The following is a 16,087-nucleotide window of genomic DNA, read 5'->3' as shown; positions in this document are numbered from 1 at the left end:
TGGGTGGCTTCCAACATAATATTAAAGTGCAGTAGTCACTTAAACATTAAAAGCTTCCCTAAACATACTTAACATCTCCTCCTCATCTTCCCTCTTTTGTCTTTGCAACAACCATGAGCAGTAGGTTCAGCTTGAAGAGACTTACTCACCCAAGGTCACACAGTGAGTTTCATTACTAAGCAGGGAGTTGAACCCAGGCTGCCTCTGTCCAAGGCGCCCTTTCTGTCTACTGCACCAAACAGTCCAGCTGAATCCATCTAAAATGTCATGTCTGTGCATTGTTCATGCTTCTGTGCTCTCTGATACGAATAATGTTCTTGCTGATAACAGAACCAGGTGCATGCCGCCTTCATAACACCTGGCTGGACATCCCTTCTCAGTGGATAAGCTTGATGCCTCAGCCTTTCGAGGCTCCCGTGTTTGCTGCCTTCTCAGCTCACATGACAGTTTCCCTTATCCAAGCCAATCTCAATTAGTTTTTCAATTAAGATTTCATGAGACGTTGTATCGAATGCTTTGCTGAAATCCAATTACCCTGCAGCCTACTACCATCTTCTTGTCCATTAATCTTTTAATTCCATCAGAAATGTCTGGCCAGCAGCAGCTCCACTGGGCTGCTGTAGCCTGTGGTTATACTCCATGTGCCGATTTGCAGACCCTTCAGAATCCCCACTATGTGCAAAGCCCTCTTACCCTGCATAAGCCGATGCCTGGAGGAAAAGGTTGAACTAAGAGCAGCAGGAGGTTTAGAGGGAACTCAGGTTATCTATTCCATGAGTGGGGCTGGAGAAGCCATTGCACACCTGCTGTATCTACACCCCCACATGAATTCGACCACTATCCCCTGCCATTGCTTTGCAAGTTAATAAAGGAAAGGTTTCACCTGCTGAATATACAAATATGGGTTTAGAGGTGATGGTCACTGGGTCAGCCATCTATCCCTTGAATCAGCTAAAGTCTGAATTGTGATTTGTTGTTCTGTTTAAGAGCAGGACCCTCCAGAGCCCAGATATTAGTTACAGCAGCACATTAGAGGCTGGGCCCTTCAGGTGTTTTCATGCTGACTGCTCAGAACAGATCTTTGTAGCTTTTGCTCTGTGGGGGTCTTTCTGCAGATGGCACATCTCTACGAAAAACACGCCAGCTCCTAAGCTTAGCAGGGACATTTTAGACACCTTAATGACGTTGGAGGGGAGAGAAAGAAGCCCTGCTGAGTCAGCTCAGCTTGAAATCTGCTTCCTAACGCCGTGTTCCAATGCAAGATCCAGGCAGCAGGTTTTTATTTTTGCACAATATGCATGGTTTTCAGATCATAAAGCGAGAAACCCTGTTCTCCAGAATACGATTATTATTATTTTTTTTGCATTGGGTGGAACTATGAAATCAAAATAAAGCAATAATAAACTCCAGTCCATGGTTACCACCCTGCACTGTCTGTTCTAGGATGATCATTTTTAAGCAGCTATTTTCTGTGGATTTGGATTCCCTTCACTGAGAATGTGTTTTGGGCTCATCTACACCATTGCTCCCAAGAGTTCCTCAGCTCTGGGTCCATTCTTGTGCCCCAATGCTACACAATAGCTCTACGAACCTAGGAGATGAGGCTCAGCTGTGAAGCTGCCTGGGTGACCTTGGACCAGGCACCATCTCTCAGCCCTAACTTCCCCAACAGGCTCGGTGTGAAGGCAGTGTGGAGAGGTTAGGTGAGCTATGTATACCACCTAGATCTCCTTGGAGGGAAGATGGGGTATCATAAAGAAGTAATTCATTACCACCGATGGGGCTTATGAAGAAGAGGAGTTTGGATTTGATATCCCGCTTTATCGCTACCCGAAGGAGTCTCAAAGCGGCTAACATTCTTCTTTCCCTTCCTCCCCCACAACAAACACTCTGTGAGGTGAGTGAGGCTGAGAGACTTCAAAGAAGTGTGACTGGCCCAAGGTCACCCAGCAGCTGCATATGGAGGAGCGGGGACGCGAACCCGGTTCACCAGATTACGAGACCCCTTCCCCATCTCAAGTTGGCATGCCAAATTCTCTCTCTTATATGTTTCATGCAGCATAGCTGTTGGAAAGAAATGTATTGGAGCAGGAAGGTGTTTGGAAGTGCACACCAATGTCCTAAAGAAGGATGTTATAGAACCATGCTCTAGCCAGGCGGATGGGCAGCTAAGGCCATAGAACATACTGCATTTGCATTATCTCGTTTACATACATTCTTGCTTCCTCTTGCACACTTCAGCTTGTCTTACTGCAGAAGCACAATGGATTGTTGGTTTTTAAAACTTCCCCTCCTTCATCACAGTCATCAAAACAATTCTAAGGAATGTTAGCCAATTCAGTCTCATTTTGTGAGCCCAAGTAAAATTCGGTCTCTGTGTGATGTCACTGTCTCTCACTCTACAGAAGAAGTGTCAGCAGTGAGTTTATTTCAGTATTCCCAAAGACAACACTTTGATATTTTGGAAATAATAGTCTACTAGACTTGGGGGCTTTATGTTCACAAATGGGTGGTCCAGATCAGTTTTTCCCCACGTGTAATTGGCATGTGGCATCCACACACACTGTTTTTTAAATCTCAGTTTTTCCAAAGGATTTTCTGTGGTGTGTTTCCTGGTCCTGCTCCCAATTCTGCTACACGCTTCCAATCTGGACATGCATGCAGGTATTTCTGCAACTGTGTGCATCTTAAAATAAAATAAAATCCACAGGAAGTGCAAAGAGCAAACCATGCCAGCTTCTGGCCATCATGTTTCACTGGGAGCAAAATGGAGGCTTGAAGGGGCTGGGGGTTAAGATGGGTCAACATTCATTTTTAGTTTGTGCTTTTCCTAACAAAAGAAAAATTCATTCTGAAGTCATCTTCAGAACTGATACTCAGCTATACCAAAATTCTGATAAAGACATTTTGCAAAAGACCTTTGTATTAACTTTAAAAAAGTCCTGCAATTACAGTCTCCAAAATAAGCTGAAAGCTTAACGGAACTCATTCTAGCCCAGTTTTCTCATTGGGAAGACACCTTTCCCAGCAGACTTTTGGATGAGAGGAGCTTTGACAGCATGAATTTATAAAGTATTTGCTGCTACTGCTTTTATTATGAGCTTTATTGAGATACAGTAATTGTTTTAATTTATACATAAGTAAGTTACATTCCAACATGCCTTGTGGTGTGTGGTAGTCCTATCATTTAGGTCTCCGGAAACAAAATAGCAAGGTTGTGCTCAGGTGAGGAACAAACTGAAGAAGTGACGAGGCGGAAGGGGCCCCCAGCCGAAACATCACAGAACACATGGCAAAACACCAACTTAACCAACATGTGCTAATGAGCTTCTACACCTGCAGAGACCAGATGTAGAATGGATTGTTTTTTACTTAGTGGATTTTCTTTGGGGAGAATAATTGTGGATTAAAAAAAATATATATTTTTAAAGAAAGACCAGCATTTTATTACGACGACACCATGTGGACAATGCAGAAAACTTTCATGCTTGAACAGCACCAATTCCACAGCAATCCCCCTCCTGGGAGCAGCTTCAGACTTTGTGTAGGATTTGTGTAGCCTTTTCTTCTCCCAAAGATGCTTTGCAAGGCTGTGGAGGTTTGCAGTCAGACTTTTCCATCTCTTAGATGGGCTACGTTCCCAGGTTGATGAGCCCTGTGTGCTACTTGTTTCCCTCTAAGGTACATGCAGAAACCACCTTCTTGACTATTGGACCCACTATTGGTTTCGTCCACTCAATCTGCCACCTGAGGAAGAGGTCAAAGTGGACCTGCCACATCTGTACACATGACTTGGAAGCTGGCAGGTTATTGTGAGAAGGCTGTCTTTCAGATACCCAGATCCCAATCAATGTCTTTTGGGCTTTGAAGGCCAACCATGAACTGGGCCCAGAAGGAAACCGTTCACCAGTTATGCTCTTTAGTGGTGTAATGGGGGAAGCCAAGCAATTTCAATAAAAACATCTCTTTCATAACTTTCTCTCCCCCACACTATCAATCTTCAAGAGTCAAATGAGAGCCCAACATGAGAAGCGTTCATTAAGCTTGGCAGTGATGGATCTTTCGTTCCAGCCCCCAGGCCACTAACACCTGGAGTTCCGGACATACCTTCAGCAAACAATCACTTTTGTACATTAAGGGAATTGAGTGATGACGTTCCATTTCATTGCTTGTTTACCACTGAGGTGCTCCCTTTCCATATCACCCCACTTCTGGCAGCAGATGAGAAGGATGAATAAAAGTAGTCCTTGAGAACATCCTAAACCCAGCTTTACCAGAATGGTTTCAGTTTCCCATAATGCTGTGGCTGTCCATGATAGAATATGAAGAAGGAATGTGCCCCCATGACACAGTTTTTCTATGGGTGTTAGGAAGTAAATCAGTAATATTAGCAATGATGCTTCCTTTCAGGAGGGACTGGTGATTAAAGTGCAGTGCTTTTTATAGTCTACTCTAAATCACTGATGTTTTCAGGAAGCCCCATGATTTAATGGCACCAGTGGATGCCGGGCTTTTGGGTTTTCATAGACCAGATAGGGAAGGGACCTGTTAAGGAGCTGTCATTTGTGTAATTTCTAGCCTGCTTTGCAAAAAAAAAACTGCTTAAGAGATGCCATGAGCTTGCTGATAAAATAGTGACAGACACAGAGGTTGAAATTCCCATCTATAGCGCTATTCAGTTTGGTCTATCACAGCTTTTGGCAACGCTGTGTGTTTCAGTGATTTTGCCTTGCAGCACAATTTCAAGATGTTGAACGCGGGTTGTCCTAGTCTGTGGTGGCTGGGTGGACGAGAAAGCCTGTAAACTGAATCCCAGGAATGGACCTAATAGCCAATAATAATAGCCAAGCAATACCTGGGGCAAATTTGGGGATACCTTTCAAGCTTCCCAGAAGAAAATGGTTACTGGTCATGGCAACCAAATGAAGCCTCCATATTTGGAGGTATATCTCCGCATAGGAGATGGTTGTCATCTTCATTCCTTACTGGTGAGCTTCCAGTGGCATCTGGCTGGCTGCTGCTGGAAACGGTATCATAGATTAGATGTTCCAATCCAGCAACAAATCTTATATTAGAATTCTAGAATCTTCCTAGATATCCAAGGGTTCCTCTGTAGATTATTTGCATACTATGTTAGCACATGTAGCCGAGAGCTGGGATAAGCCATTGTGCCATTTTGTATTTGCAAAACCTTACCTGCACAGTTTTGCTGGGACTGATGGGCATGTGACAAACACACTACAGTGCAACCTGCGCCTCCTGTTTCTGCCTGAATAAGCTTTTGTCTAGAGAGAGCTTGCTCTTGTCACCCCATGTGCCTGTTTTATGCTGATATATTTCTGTAGCTGTCTTTGATTTACAAGCAGAATGGAACCTGAGGTCACTCTGTAGCAGTTGAGCAATCCATTTGGAGGAAGAAGAAAAAAAAACCTGAAAATTTTCACACATGCTTCTGATTCCATTCCATTCTGTTATTATTATTTATTTCTTTTTTTAAAAAAAATCCAATTAGTTTCTAAGCACTGTAATCATCACCGGCAAGTGCTGTCTGCCTGGATTAATGACTTGGGACGAAATCAGAAGAAATATCAAATGTCTGAAAGAGCGGGGCTGCTATTTATAGTAAGAGGCAAAGAACATGAGGATCCCTCCCCCCTGCCATCACTCCCTCTCCTCCCCCCTCCCCGTCAGCTCCTGTCCCACCCAGGCTCTGGGATTTGAGGCTTCAGTTGTGAAACTCAATCCTGCTGCAGCAGCAGCTTTTATTTTTTTGCAAACGGTGCCCTTACCCTTTTATAGAAGGTTCAATTCTCTGGTTAAGTGTGTGAGGTCAGCCTGTGCTTGCCGTTCCCAAAGGTGGCTTGCGTGACGGTATGCACTCAGAAGAGACTCCTGCAGTCCCAGGGAGAAAGGGTGCCTTGGGGTAAAATAAAAACCAAAACCACCTGCTCCCATGAAAACTAAAATAACAGCGTGAGTTAAGAGAATCAACCCTTTGAGGCCCACTTTTAATGTCCACATCAAAGCACTTCCAAGTTGATGTTATAATTAGGGTTGTTTTCTACTATATAATAAAGTAAATATTTTCCTGCTTGGAGCCATAGACCATTGCATGCAATGCAGGGGCTTTTTTTAGAGAAGAGAAAAAACTACCAAAAGTAGGTTTGTATAACTTCCAGCCCATGCATGAGCCAGATGAAGCCTTGCTTCTCAGATACCTCTCCTGCACCACCATCAAAAAACAAGTAGGCTTTCGCAAAGCCTCCATTGGTGCCAATGAAAACCACGTAAAAGCTGGCTGCTGCTGCACGGGAGCGCCAGGAGATTTTATTGCCATGCTCAGGGCCTGTTTGGGGAGGATCATGGATAGGGATAGAAGGGTTAATCCCACCCTTTCCCATTTCCCCACAATTAGGCTTCTTACATGCCTCCATTGGTGCCAATGGGAGCTCTTTAAAGTGCTAGTGCTTAAGAGAGGCCTGGGGAAGTGTGGGGAGGAGGAATGAAATGCAGAGAGAAAGAAAGTGAAAGAACTGGATGGATGGAGAGTTTGAATGGGTGTGGGAGGAGTGGGGTGTGTGGCTTTGGTCCACCTGCGAGAAGATTCCCACTGAGGGAGTGTGGCTCTTTGGCTCTATAGGGATGCCCAAACTTTTTTCAAAGAAGGCCAGGTTTGATGAAGTGAACATGCGCGAGGGCCGGCCAAAGTTGCTGAGCTTTTTTTAGGCGTTTACCCCAGGACATATACTGCCACGGGGGCTGGATTTAATCGACCGGTAGGCCAGATTAGGCCCCCAAAAGGGACTTTGGACATGCCTGCTCTAAGAGGATCCACACCCCTGGTCTAAACACAAACTTAAAGCAAGAGCAATTAAACCTCCTAACTCATTTTCACCAAACAAAAAAGCTGCCTCTGTATTGGAACTCCTCTTAGATTTTTAAAAACTGTTTTATCATTTGTGTGTTTGCTGCTCTGGGCTTCTTAGGGAGGAATGGGCAAGATATAATGTAAGAATAAATGAACAAATCCTTAATAAAACTTCTGATAGTTTCTCTTTGTGCTTTTAGCAGGACCTTGATCTGCCCAAAGCAGCAGCCACAGGTTTCCTGGGCACAGAGACAGAATCTTTCCACTCGCAGGGTCAAGCTCTTTGTGAAAGTGGAAGGGGCCTGGAAAAAGGTGCCTGGCTGCTTTCCCTCTTAGGCAGCGGCTTTCATGCCTTATGCCTTAAAAAAAACCACAAAACAATACAGCATGACATTCCCAAGGAGTTTCCTAAGATAGAGGGTAAAGGTGGACAGCAATAACATCCATCAAACGCGGGGGAGGCAGAGGTGAAAGTAGGGCCAGTCGGGGTCAAATTGGGATGAAAGACATTTCAATTTAAGTGTTGCCTCTGGACGTGGCCAGTAATTGCTGCTCAGGTTTAAGGTTGACAAAAGATGAAATATACCGGTAGCAAAGGAATGCGGGCAGGAGCGGGGCAGGTACTCAGCAGAGTTTCACTGCAGAGCAAATGAGCTTGAAGCACATTAAGACAACCCCCCTGGCGAACATCCCAATGTTTGAAGACGCATGCTTAGTAATAGTAATAATAATAATAATAATTTATACCCCACCCATCTGGCTGGGTTTCCCCAGCCACTCTGGGCGGCTTCCAACAAAATATTAAAATACAGTGGTCTGTTAAACATTAAAAGCTTCCCTAAACAGGGCTGCCTTCAGATGTCTTCTAAAAGTCTGGTAGTTGTTTTTCTCTTTGACATCTGATGGGAGGGTGTTCCACAGGGCGGGTGCCACTACCGAGAAGGCCCTCTGCCTGGTTCCCTGTAGCTTTGCTTCTTGCAGTGAGGGAACCAGTGTCTGGGCTGAATGATGGGGGTGGAGACGCTCCTTCAGGTATACTGGACCAAGGTCGTTTAGGGCTTTAAAGGTCAGCACCTACACTTTGAATTGTGCTCGGAAACGTACTGGTAGCCAATGTAGATCTTTCAAGACCGGTGTTATGTGGTCTCAGAGGCCACTCCTGGTCTAGCTGCCACATTCTGGATTAGTTGTAATTTATGGGTCACCATCAAAGGTAGCCCCACATAGAGCACATTGCAGAGATAACTAGAGCATACACCAGTCTGGCGAGACAGTCTGTGGGCAGATAGGGTCTTAGCCTGTGTACCAGATGGTGCTGGTAAACAGCTGCCCTGGACACAGAATTGACCTGCGCCTCCATGGACAGCTGTGAGTCCAAAATGACTCCCAGGCTGTGCACCTGGTCCTTCAGGGGCACATTTACATTCTTCGTCGTCGCTGTCGCCACTTGGTAGGCTCAACATTGAGCTCTAACCTGTGTCCAGTCAGCTTCAGAATGAGTTATCTGCCACCGGCGCTCTAGCTGTCTCAGCGATTGTTTCATTGCCCTCAGATCTGTGGAAAACCACGGGGCTGTCTGGGGTCCATGCAATCGAAGAGGGCACTTCGGAGCCAAACAGTCAGTAGCCCTGGTTAACTCCACATTCCAGCAGGCCACCAAGGAATCGGCTGAAAGGCCATCAACATGGGATAAAGCATCCCCTACCACTCTCTGGTTCACCAGAAGCAGCTTAGTCATGCTGGCCACATGACCCGGAAGCTGTACGCTAGCTCCCTCGGCCAGTAAAGTAAGATGAGCACCGCAACCCCAGAGTCGTCTGCGACTGGACCTAACGGTCAGGGGTCCCTTTACCTTTACCACTCTCTGGAAACCATTTGGATCCATTAAGTGGTGGGGGTGGACCATCCAAATCGGTCCCACCTCCCGGCAGAGGGGAAGGGTCGCGGAGAAGTCCAGTTGCACCAGGGAGTGATCTGACCATGGCACTTCTTTAGTTTCGCTTTTACTTCGTGTTAGATCATCAACATCCATAGAGGTGAACACCAGGTCTAAAGCATGTCCGCGGCTATGAGTTGGGCTAGTGCACACGGCAAGTGCACACTAGTGTGAACCCTGTGCTTACAGGCACAAGTCTCCCTCCCCAATGGCATGAATGTATTGCTTATTAGCTGGCATGGGTTTGCTTCTTGCCAGCTGTATACCTGCGTGCTCTGGCCTTCAGAACTGTGCAGCCTCCAGGCAGTTCCACTTCCAGACTTTCGGCAAGACCCCCTCCCCACTATTATTCACACCTGTATCACCCTTGCCCTGTTCACTTTCCCTCTTCCTCTGGGCTACCTGGAGAGAAGAGGCAGCAGACTTTTTGGGTGGTTGGTGGTTGGTTATGCTATGACTATGCATGCCTCTTTCCAGCAGGGGAACTGGATGCAGCCAAAGCAGCAGGATTTAACCCTGCTCATCAGCTAATGAGCAGAAGTTGAATCCTGCTCAGTTTAGCTGTGGACACCAGTTCCCCTGCTGAGAACAGGAACACACAGTTCTAGTATAGTGTGCAGCTATTTGAAAGCCCTTTTGCAAACTGCCCCACTTCCCCCCCCCAGAGGATCAGAGAGCAGTGCAGACCTGTTTGAAAAAGGGCTTACAAACAGCCAGATCTGCCTTTTGAACCTCTGAAAACCAGAGGTTTAAAGAGCTGTACAGGGCTGTTTGCAAAAGGGCTTTTAAATAGCCCACACTGGGCTTTGACGTTCCAAAAATCGAGGCTTCAAGTGACCTTTGGTGTTTTGATAGGTGGGTAGCCCCATCCACCTGTCAGATTTAGCCTAGCAGACTAAAACCTCTCCCTTGTTCCTTTTCTTGGGCTGCTACTTTCCTTCCACACTTGGCGATCATCGTTTACAAACAGTGTTTGTAAGCTGCCTTGAGCTTGTGGGGTGAAAAAGGCCAGGGATGTGTTTTCAAACATAAAAAAATATATCTATTTAAAAGGGTTTAAAAGAGAAACAGTTGGTATATTGATGCACACAGAGAGAGATGTTGCTGCTTTAAAAAGAGCTGGTAAACAATACCTGCCACGGTCTAGAGTGTGATCCTCCAGTGTGTGTCATAGATGGTTGACGCAGCTTGAGAGAGGGAGAGGAACAATTGGCAAGGTGCTTCTGAACATGAGAGCGTTTGACTAAAACGGCTGCTTTAGGAACACAGGAACACAGGCCAAGGCTTTGGGTGATTGTTGTTGCTGCTTTTCCCCAAGAGAAGTTTGTACACTTAGAAGCGAAAGAAATTCAGCCTTGCAATTTACAGAGGAGTTGGCAAATCCTCCGCTGTTGCCTGAAGAAACAGTCCTTCAGAGCATTGCCTTAACTCAGGGATGGGGGACTTGTGGCTCTCCAGGTGCACTTGCATAATCTCTGACCCTGCTGGCTGGGACTAATGGGAGTCATACTCAGACACCATCTGGAAGGCCACCAGGTCCCCATCCCTTCTTTCCCTAGATCAGCTGCCCCTTCTGCCACATGCCCAGCCCAGACGCTTTCCTGGTAAGAGAAGACAGATTTGGATCACAGTGCTGGTTGCCAAAGGGCTTCAAATGAATGTATCCTCAGATATTTCTGACCTAATTGGCACATCTTTACCATCCTTAGTTTTACTTTTCTCATGGAGAAAGTCCAGTTATTAATATAACCAGTGCTATTTTTCTAGAAAAAGAGGTGCCAGAAATCACCACATTTTCTTAGAATGGCAATGGCGCCCACCTGAGAGGTGCCAGAACTGAGTTCTGGTGAGTTTTGGCTGAGAAAAAGCCCTGAATACAACTCTTTTGGAAGAGCAGTACTTGATGGCGAACTGTAGAAGCAATTCCATATTAAGCACATCACCCAGGAGAGATTGTAATTAAGGAATCACAAATGGCCCAAGATGCATTGGGTTCCAGACTCCGTTTTTGAAGAACAGACACCACCATTTTGTAGCCCTCTTTGCTTCCTTGGCTGTTTCGGTAGAGGCAGAAGGCACACCAGGTCGTCAGGCTTCAGCACAGTTGTTAGTGTGAACATAACTGAAAGGGTACGATTTCCTGAGGCAGGAGTAGATAACAGTGGAAGCTGTCTTATAATGATTCAAACCATGGTCCATCTAGACACAGTACTGTCAACACTGACTTGAAGTGGGTTTTCTAGGATTTTAGGTGGGGGTCTCTGGAAAACAGATGCCTTACCCCCACAGCACTCCCCCTAATAAATGTCTTCAGCATGTATGCTGAATAAGGCCATACTAGTATTTTGCAGGGGAGAAATGTGCAGCCCCCCTCCCTTTGTGGCAGACCACAGCGTTGGCTGTTGTACAGTCAGCAGCCTAAACCATAAGCACATTGAATGGGGCTGGCACAGTCAATACAGAAGTTGCACAACTCCAAAGGAAAGAGCGACACATGGAAACATTTGGGGTTAATCTGAGGAAAGCTTGAGTCATTGGCCAAGGCTGCACCACTTCAAAAAGGGACAATGTTCTTTGGTTAAAGCAGCCCTTTGCTACAGAGAGATGCTCCAGAATTGTTTGTGTGCCACTACAAAAATTCCAGGCTCCGGGCAGGCTGACTGAATCTTGGTTGCTGCTTTAGTAACCAATATATACAATTGATTCCATTCTTTCAATTGCACAATTGGGCATAGGACTAAGAGGTTTGGAGGGGTTTTTTAATGCACTTCCCAGTTTGGTTCATTTAAAAAAAAACAACCAATGGCAAAAACGACTCCATTAAGTGCTGAATTCACAGGTTTGGGAAATATAAAACACAGGAACATGCAAAATTGAGCATATCTCACTTTGGGTGGCCAGCACAATAGCTGCCATCTGTGCAGTCTAATGCATGCAGTATTAAAAGAAACAGAGGTCTCTTGAGCCATTAATGTAATGGCCACCACCTTAAGACTCAAAAGTGATTAAAAAGATCAGTGTGTAAATAACAGATTTCACACTTCCATGTTCCTTGATGGATTTGGATCAAGTATTTTTCATTTATCTAAGGTACTGTTTGGGCTTATGACTGCTGGTTGTGCTCATTTAAAAATCCAGGGCTGCAGAGGCAAGCCATAGTTCTATTTAACCACTATGATCCTATCATTTATGTAGCACCTTTTGAATGTTTCAAAACAGCTTTTCATCTAATGGGTGGTTTTTAATGCTAGCCCTACTCAAGGTACACCCATTGCAGTAAATGGACATGACTAACTTCAGCTCATTAATTTTAAAGGGTCTGCTCTAAGTAGAATTTAGTTGAATGCAACCCATTATCTTGATAGCCTAATAATAATAATAATAATAATAAAATTCACAGGCTAACAAGTTTTATTATTTATTCCACAGGCTACTGTCCACTTCATTAGTTTACACCAGGCTTCCTCAACCTCGGCCCTCCAGATGTTTTGGCCTACAACTCCTATGATCCCTAGCTAGCAGGACCAGTGATCAGGGATTATGGGAATTGTAGTCTCAAAACATCTGGAGGGCCAAGTTTGAGGAAGCCTGGTTTACACCATAATAAAATTTGTTAGCCTTTAAGATGCCACAAGACTCTTGACTCTGTTGCAACAGATTCAACAAGCATGGCTGCCTCTCCAGCACTTGTAAGGTGGGACATTGTTAGTGCCCTGGTGGCTGTTGCCCCATGGAAATGGTGGGGTGGAAGGCAGGGAGCCCAACTGTAGGTCCATGATAGGCTGAGCCATAGCCAATGACGGGGGAACCAACGAGTTCTACATTTGTCCCCCATCCTCCTGAGTTCTTCAAACGCAGCACTGAGATGGAGGAAGGGGAAGGGGACAGGCAGTGCCACTCCCTGGACAGGTTGAAAAAGGCAGGCAAGTGGGGACAGGTTGAGGGTAGGCTGCGGTGGGGGGGGCGGTCAGTGTGGAGAGCCAGTGTGGTGTAGTGGTTAAGAGCGGTAGTATCGTAATCTGGTGAACCGGGTTCGCTTCCCCGCTCCTCCACATGCAGCTGCTGGGTGACCTTGGGCTAGTCACGCTTCTCTGAAGTCTCTCAGCCCCACTTACCTCACAGAGTGTTTGTTGTGGGGAAGGAAGGGAAAGGAGAATGTTAGCTGCTTTGAGACTCCTTCAGGTAGTGATAAAGTGGGATATCAAATCCAAACTCTTCTTCTAATGGAGCAGTCTCCACTGCCTGAGGCAGAGAAGGGATTATAGGCTGGGTTAGGCCACGCCACGAATTCTGCCAGAGCAAATCTCACATGATCTGCCACTCTTCCAGCCCCGCTGTGTCACGTCCTTTCCCCCCACAGATCCTACACTTGCAGTTTCCCCTGCAGTACCCAGTTTCTGCTGCGCGTTGCACCACTTCCAGTTAATACGAACAGAAGTGTGTTGCTCTGCGTACACAAGCTATTTCTCTCTCCTTTATATGAGCTGATCCACTGCAGTGACAGAGGCTCCCACTAGACCACACTTGGAGCAATCTTGGCTGGCATCCCGGTGCCTTTGAACTGCGTGTTGGCTGGCGGTCGGAGAACAGCTTGCACAGGCGGGAACATTTATCCGACGTATTGGGAACAAGTGTAAAAAGTAATCTATTTAGCGCACTGTCAGATATCTGCCCCAACTGCCCTTGTTTCTTCGCGGTGCCCCTCATCGCTTTAAATAGCAGTTGTGCTGATTGCAAAGCGATAGGCTGAGAACTGCGGACTCGGCTTTGAGGTCCAAACTTAAGGATCCACTGCAGCACTTACTCTGTTTTAAATAGTTGCCATTGAAATAGGATCCTACGTCCGTTCCTCCGGGGTTTTTCCTGTCTCACAACCAGGAAGAGCAGGCTAGACTGCCACTGCACATAGAGCACACAAACGGTGCACTGAAGAGATAGGAATTGTCTGGCATATCACAATACATAGAGGATGTGCGCAGTTACTGCAATGCGCTCTATGTGAGGCTTCCCTTGCTCTTGACCCCGGAAGCTGCGGGACGATTGCTGACAGGAGTGAGAACCTGTCAGTATATAACACCTCTGCTGAAAGATCAGCACTGGTTGTCGATTTGCTGCTGGGCCAAGTTCAGGGTGTTAATATTGGTATATAAGGCCCCTTACGGCTTGGGACCAATTTACTTATGAGATCGCCTTACTCCATAATCGCCACATAATACTTGTTCTGCATTTGTGATAAATGGATGTTTTGGTGTGGCAACACCCACACTTTGGAATTCACTGCCTGTTGGCATTAGGCGGGTGCCTTCACTGTACTCTTTTTGGCCCCTGCTAAAAAACATTTTTGCTTAGGCAAGCTTATCCAGACACATACAGTGGTTACATATGCTTCAGGTTACAGACTCCACTAACCCAGAAATAGTACCTCAGGTTAAGAACTTTGCTTCAGGATGAGAACAGAAATCGTGCTCCAGTGGTACGGCAGCAGCGGGAGGCCCCATTAGCTAAAGTGGTGCTTCAGGTTAAGAACGGACCTCCGGAACGAATTAAGTACTCAACCCGAGGTACCACTGTAGCCTGTTGACCTGTGTTTTAGTGTGCTTTTTAGCTTAGCGTTTATTTTGATAACTTTTGAATGTTTTAAATAGTTGTTTTTAACTGCTTTTTTCCTGAAAATTTCCTTTTATTATTTTTGTGAACTGCTTTGAGGTGTCTTGTTCTTTTTTTTAAATAGTGAAGTGGTATGTTAATTTTGTGAAATAAATACTGGTGCACAAGTATGCTGCAGGCAAGATCTTGAAAAATTCAGAGTTACTTATGCATTTGGTGTGCTGAATAGGAAAGCTGTGTGTTCTTATGGGTATAACAGCAACTAGAATAGGGAACACTGGGGTGAATTATATATATATATATATATATATATATATATATATATATATATATGTTTCCAGTAGACTTTAAGGCAGCAACATGGAACACAATCAGGTTCTAGAAGTATTGATTTTGGCATGAAGTGAAAGGGGCTTGGGTTTAGTTGCCATCTGGCGTATTTGCATAATCACTCTGGCATTTTGAGAATATGGGCTGAGTGGATCTGTGCAGAATTTTTGGCTTGTTTGTTTGTTTGGCATGTGATAAAACCACTGCGTGATTGACTCACCATGTCTGTAGCTAGAAACTCAGTCTATATTTACCATGCCATCGCAGAGCTGTAAAAGCTTCGCTGTGTAGGTACAGGTTCACTTGCAAGCTTTTCTGACGTACATCTTGGAACAATGACATCTTTGCTTGCCACGTGTGCTCAAGATGCCACTTCAAACTCTGCCCTGCATTGTGTTAGACATTCGGGCTGCCTTTGAAAAGTGTTTAGAAATTGAAAACAAATGGTTCTCGCTAAGGATGGATTTAAAAAAAAAATCTCAATGTCAAGCTTATCTGCATGGATTTTTTTTCTTCTAATTACTGTCTTGTTTTTTCATCTTGGCAAGAAATGAAGCTGTGGTTGTTTTAACCCACCCTGAAATTGGTGAGAAATTACTTTTAATTTTGATTTCTCTTCTGTGCTAAGAACCCTTGCAGATGATCTAGCAATACAACGGTACACCACAAACCACAAATAGAAAAGGCGCAAAGTTCTTTGTGTTCTTACCTGCATTAAAGACATTCTCACCTTGCACAGCCTATAACTATAGGGTGGTTTAAAAGGAGAGCAAATTCTGTTCTTGTTCAAGAATGACTCTGGATAAGGAAAACATTCAGATTTCCAGCTTCCAAAAGAAAAGCTCATGAAGAATCTTTCACTTAAGAAGCCTTGCTGATGGCAGGCGCACAGGGTGTTTTGGGAAGCACCTGTGAAATCTGTCTTAGTTGATCCCCGGACTATAGATCACTGGAGAGCGGCAGGATTTGAAGCAACCTGTTGCAGGAGTACCTGGAATTGTACACCTGAACGTTCTGTGTGTTGGTTTTCTCTTTTCCAGTAAAATACATGAAGGAGATCTCTCCCTATTTTAAAAATTCCTCATCTGGTGCAACTGTAAGCTGGGACTCTTCACCAGCCTTTCAGAAGCAAGCTTCGCCTGCTCTCTCCCTACGAGACCTCAAGGAAGGCAAGAACATCCCCTTAAAAATGTGCTACATATCACGGAAATGTCTCCCCAGCGATCCAGAAAACAGGTAATGCCGCAATCCCCTTGACTTTTTCTCAGTGGTGTTATGCCACATGTAAAAGCATTTGTACATCAGAGTTGCACTTCGGCATGTAATCTTGACTGATCTGTGTGGTT

The 16,087-nt window shown here is 45.2% G+C and overlaps 1 protein-coding gene across 1 annotated transcript in view; it reads left to right on the top strand.

The window, feature by feature from the left end:
• SNTA1 (syntrophin alpha 1) overlaps nt 1-16,087 on the top strand; it is a 60,947-nt gene that overhangs the window by 32,392 nt on the left and 12,468 nt on the right. The window contains exon 3 of the mRNA XM_028734875.2: nt 15,782-15,977. Within this exon, the coding sequence (XP_028590708.2) occupies nt 15,782-15,977 (196 nt within the window). The remainder of the gene's footprint in view (nt 1-15,781; nt 15,978-16,087) is intronic.

This window comes from Podarcis muralis, chromosome 5 (genome assembly GCF_964188315.1).
Source record: "Podarcis muralis chromosome 5, rPodMur119.hap1.1, whole genome shotgun sequence".
In the NCBI taxonomy this organism is placed as follows: domain Eukaryota; kingdom Metazoa; phylum Chordata; class Lepidosauria; order Squamata; family Lacertidae; genus Podarcis; species Podarcis muralis.
Note: the sequence above shows the minus strand (reverse complement) of the source record. Positions and strands in the feature narration are given on the sequence as shown.